Raw genomic sequence first — 5519 nt, forward strand, 5'->3', positions numbered from 1 at the left:
ACAGACTTAAAGAGAGCCAAATCAAGAATGAACTGCCATTCACAATTGCCACAAAGAGAATAAAATACCTAGGAATACAACTAACAATGAAAGTAAAGAACTTCTTCAAGGAGAACTACAAGGCACTGCTCAACGAAATAAGAGAGGACATAAACAGATGGAGAAACATACCATGTTCATGGTTAGTAAGAATCGATATCATGAAAATGGACATACTACCCAAAGTAATTTACAGATTCAACGCTATCCCCATCAAGCTACCAATGACCTTCTTCACAGAACTGGAAAAAACCACCTTAAACTTCATATGAAACCAAAAGAGAGCCTGCACAGTCAAATCAATTCTAAGCAAAAAGAACAAAGCGGGAGGCATCACACTACTGGACTTCAAACTATACTACAAGGCTACAGTAATCAAAACAGCATGGTACTGGTACCAAAACAGAGATATAGACCAATGAAACAGAACAGAAGTCTCAGAGGCAACACAACATATCTACAACCATCTGATCTTTGACAAACCAGAAAAAAACAAGCAATGGGGAAGGGAAAGCATTCCCTGTTTAATAAAGGGTGCTGGGAAAACTGGCTAGCCATGTGCAGAAAGCAGAAACTGGACCCCTTCCTGACACCTTACACTAAAATTAATTCCAGATGGATTAAAGACTTAAACATAAGACCTAACACCATAAAAACCCTAGAAGAAAATCTAGGCAAAACCATTCAGGACATAGGTGTAGGCAAGGGCTTCATGACCAAAACACCAAAAGCATTGACAACAAAAGCCAAAATAGACAAATGGGACCTAATCAAACTCCACTGCTCCTGCACAGCAAAAGAAACAGTCATTAGAGTGAATCAGCAACCAAGAGAATGGGAAAAAATTTTTGCAGTTTACCCATCTGACAAAGGGCTGATATCCAGAATTTACAAAGAACTAAAACAGATTTACAAGAAAAAAACAAACAAGCCCATTCAAAAGTGGGCAAAGGATATGAACAGATACTTTACAAAATAAGACATACATGAGGCCAACAAACATATGAAAAAATGCTCATCATCATTGGTCATCAGAGAAATGCAAATCAAAACTACATTGAGATACCATCTCATGCCAGTTAGAATGGCAATCATTAAAAAATCTGGAGACAACAGATGCTGGAGAGGATATGGAGAAATAGGAACACTTTTACACTGTTGGTGGGAGTGTAAATTAGTTCAACCATTGTGGAAGACAGTGTGGCGATTCCTCAAGGACCTAGAAATAGAAATTCCATTTGACCCAGCAATCCCATTACTGGGTATATATCCAAAGGATTATAAATCGTCCTACTATAAGGACATGTTCACACAAATGTTCATTGCAGCACTGTTTACAATAGCAAAGACCTGGAACCAACCCAAATGCCCATCAATGATAGACTGGACAGGGAAAATGTGACACATATACACCATGGAATATTATGCAGCCACCAAAAACGATGAGTTTGTGTCTTTTGTAAGGACATGGATGAATCTGGAAACCATCATTCTCAGCAAACTGGCAAGAGCAGAAGATCAAACACCGCATGTTCTCACTCATAGGCGGTTGTTGAACACTAAGAACACATGGGCACAGGGAGCGGGGCACTACACACTGGGGTCTGTTGGGGGGAAATAGGGGAGGGACGGTGGGGGGTGGGGAGTAGGGGTGAGATAGCAAGGGGAGAGATGCCAGATGTAGATGATGAGGAGGAAGGCAGCAAATCACACTCCCACGTGTGTACCTATGCAACAAACTTGCATGTTCCACCTGCCTCAGCCTCCCAGAGTGCTGAGATTACAGGCGGGAGCCACTGCACCCAACCCCAATTTCTGCTTTCTCCCATCCTTTTCTATCTGTAAAGCCAACCTCCTTTGCTCAACTCAGTGATCTCTTATCCTATTTTATGGAAGTACATGTTACCCAATTCTAGAATTGCAAATAAACACCAATTCTATATTTAAAATAATTGGTGGTAGCTTTGCCTTTTGACAGGGAAGAATACCAATTTGGTGTTGAGCTATGTATCCAATTGGAATAAGCTAAAAATACAGAGAAACAATGTACATGGTCAATACATAACATTTTCACTGACTTTAAATGGGACTTTAAAGTAACATAAACATCAGAAATCACTTTATGATACCAGTGCTAAATAATCTCACTCCGTCATCCAGGCTGGAGTGCAGTGGCATGACCACTGCTCACTGTAACCTCAGCCTCTGGATTCAAGCAATTCTCATGCCTCAGCCTCCTGAGTAGCTGGGATTATAGGCATGTGCCACCAGGCTTCACTAATTTTTTTTTTGTATTTTTAGCAGAGACAGAGTTTCGCCGTGTTGGCCAGGCTACTGTGAAACTTCAGACATCAACTAATCCGCCTGCCTTGGCCTCCCAAAATGTTGAGATTACAGGCGTGAGCTGCCACCCCCAGCCTGTGTTTAATTTTCTTTTGTGACTTAAGTCCCTGCCTTTAGAGAATTGACTCCTCAATTAACACTTATTATCTAGTCCCCATGATCACCCAATCTGCTTGAAGGAAAACCAAATAAAAATGCACGTTCATGTATTTAATCAGAAAGTTAAATCTCAACATCTTTCCAGTGGATAATTCAACTTTACACTGCATTTTGAAAATAGTTTTTTTTTTTAAATATTTTTAGCCTACAAGTGAGAATCCCACATAAAAAAGAAAATAATAGACTTCTTTCATAAAACTCCACATGGGAAGGAAGTTATAAAGATTTTTATGCTGTTTTTCACTTCAGTGGACAGGTACCTTTTCTGCTACATAGGATTAATTTGATAATGTCCTTTGTAACTAAAATAGGTGCTCAGATTACTTTAAAACATTAAATAGCATTCTTAAGGATATAATAGATGTCAAAATATTTGTTACTTGAAATGATTACTATTATTGCAGTGGGGGTCATGTGTAAATTTTAGAGTTAAATGTGTAGGGTAGATTTGAGGGCAAGAGAAAAATGTATTTGAGTGAAACCCACATACCTTCATAGAAAATAGGAGTGATTTTAGCAGTAATGTGTCACATTCGAATGAGGGTTGGTATAGAAAAAATTGTACAATGTTTGCATATTTACAGAAACTGAAGAATGTGGACTTAGACCAGAAATTTGAAAGACCTACGACCCAGATTCAATAGAGACAATTTTTTATTAAATTCACATGCTGATCCATTTGCCTTCTAATCATTCTTCAGTAACTCTAATTACTATGCCATATTATGCTAGGTTATTTCCCTATGTGAATATCCTTATTAACGTTTCTATTTTTTATATAAACTTTCAAAGAGAGAAACATTTTCTTCTCATACAAAGTTTACATAAAATACATTTCTAATAAACGACTAAAAAAAATTATACCTCAAAGACTCAGTTCATCCTATTGGGATTAGCAGACACAGGTACCCTGTTGGCTGTTTCTTGGAATTAGCTTGATAGTGGACACTAGTATAACAATCATTTGGTTCACTTTTAAAACATTGCTAAACCATTTTTAAGGATATGATAGATGCCAAATACTGAGTATTTGAAATGGTCACTGTTATCGCCGCTTAGGGCTACACATAAGCCATTATCAGGAGATGAAATATGAACTTTGGAGTTGAAGAATGTACAGAGAGGTTTTGAGAAAAGAGAAAAATGTACTTGAGTTAAATTCGCATACCTGCTCTGAGAATGAGAGAAATTTTAGTAAGAATATTTTTATCCTTTTACATTCTGGATGTGGGCTAGTATACAAACAATAGAACAAAGTATTTGCATTTGCAGAAATTGAGAATGTGGACTTAAGCTAGTGATTTCAGACGCCTACAAATCCAATTCAATACAATCATTTATTACATGCAAATGATTATCCACGAGTGCTCTAATATTTCTCTTATTTCAGTTATTCTATTCATGATGACATATTATCCTAGGTTTTTGTTTATTTCTTTGCCATATGTGATTGTCCAACTAACATTTTTTTTTTGGTTAACTTTTAGAGAGGAAAATATTTACAACTAACACGAAGACTACACAAAATATATTTGTCATAAATGTCTAGAGAAAATTATACCTCACTGACTGAGTTCATCCTGTTGGGATTAACAGACACACTGGAGCTACAGATTATCCTCTTTCTGTTTTTTCTTGTGATTTACACGCTTACAATATTGGGGAATATCGGGATGATCCTCTTAATCAGGATCGACTCCCGACTTCACACACCCATGTATTTCTTCCTGGCTAACCTGTCCTTTGTGGACGTTTGTTACTCAACCACCATCACCCCGAAGATGCTGGCAGATTTATTGTCAGAGAAGAAAACCATCTCTTTTGCTGTCTGCTTCCTGCAGATGTACTTCTTTATCGCCCTGGCAACAACCGAATGCATCCTCTTTGGGTTAATGGCCTATGACCGGTATGTGGCCATATGTCACCCGCTGCTTTACACCTTGATTATGTCCAGGACAGTCTGCCTTAAAATGGCAGCTGGGGCTTTTGCTGCAGGATTGCTGAACTCCATGGTCAACACTAGCTATGTCAGCAGCTTGCCATTCTGTGGCTCCAATGTCATCCATCACTTCTTCTGTGACAGTCCCCCACTTTTCAAGCTCTCTTGTTCTGACACACACTTGAAGGAAAGCATCTTTTCCACTTTTGCTGGTGTGAATATGGTTGGGGCTCTGCTAGTCATCCTCTCCTCCTACTCCTATGTTCTCTTCTCCATTTTTTCTATTCATTCAGGAGAGGGGAGGCACAGGGCTTTCTCCACATGTGCCTCTCATCTGACAGCCATAATTCTGTTCTATGCCACCTCCATCTACACTTACCTGAGACCTAGTTCCAGCTACTCCCTGAATCAGGACAAAGTGGCTTCTGTGTTCTACACAGTGGTGATCCCCATGTTGAATCCTCTGATCTACAGCCTCAGGAATAAGGAAGTAAAGAAGACTTTAGTGTATGTCATTATCAGGAAAAATATCCCTTCATTTCTGTAATTGTTTGACTAAAAATCTGAACTAAAGAGCATATTTTAGTTACTTTCAATGTATAGCTCGTGCCTACGTTTTATTAGAATATTTTCTCAGTAAACACATTCTGTTAACACTGAAGTATTTGTATCCCTTTAGGGATAAAGTAAATTACCAGACTGATACAAGACCATGGCATGTTGACTTTACTATTATTCTGTATATCTTTAATAGGCTTGCCAAAATAATAGTTTTAGTGAAATCTTATCCATATCCAGAAAAACAAATGAATTCTATATTTGCAGACCAAAGCCACAATGATACATGAAACTGGACATATAAAATAATTTCTATTATCCATTCATGTTTGTCTCATGCACTATTTTTGATCATTTATGATTTTTAAGGGATTGTTAAATATTACATAGATGAGAAATTCTGTAAGTTTAGTATATATTTCTCCTTTTTATTCACTGAACTACTTCTTGTAGGAATAAAATCAAATTTCAGGACTCTAGT

At 37.8% G+C, this 5519-nt stretch overlaps 1 protein-coding gene across 1 annotated transcript; it reads left to right on the forward strand.

Moving 5' to 3' along the window:
• The first annotated feature begins 4082 nt into the window (after positions 1-4082).
• LOC108295135 (olfactory receptor 5F1) lies at positions 4083-5027 on the forward strand. Its single transcript, XM_017517177.1, has one exon. The coding sequence runs from the start codon at positions 4083-4085 to the stop codon at positions 5025-5027; it is 945 nt and encodes a 314-aa protein (XP_017372666.1).
• The last annotated feature ends 492 nt before the right edge of the window (positions 5028-5519 follow it).

The sequence above is a fragment of the Cebus imitator genome, unplaced genomic scaffold (genome assembly GCF_001604975.1).
Source record: "Cebus imitator isolate Cc_AM_T3 unplaced genomic scaffold, Cebus_imitator-1.0 Scaffold622, whole genome shotgun sequence".
Classification (NCBI taxonomy): domain Eukaryota; kingdom Metazoa; phylum Chordata; class Mammalia; order Primates; family Cebidae; genus Cebus; species Cebus imitator.

Coding starts and splice junctions, on each gene's coding strand:
- LOC108295135 (XM_017517177.1), top strand. CDS start 4,083: ATGTCTAGAGAAAATTATACCTCACTGACTGAGTTCATCCTGTTGGGA.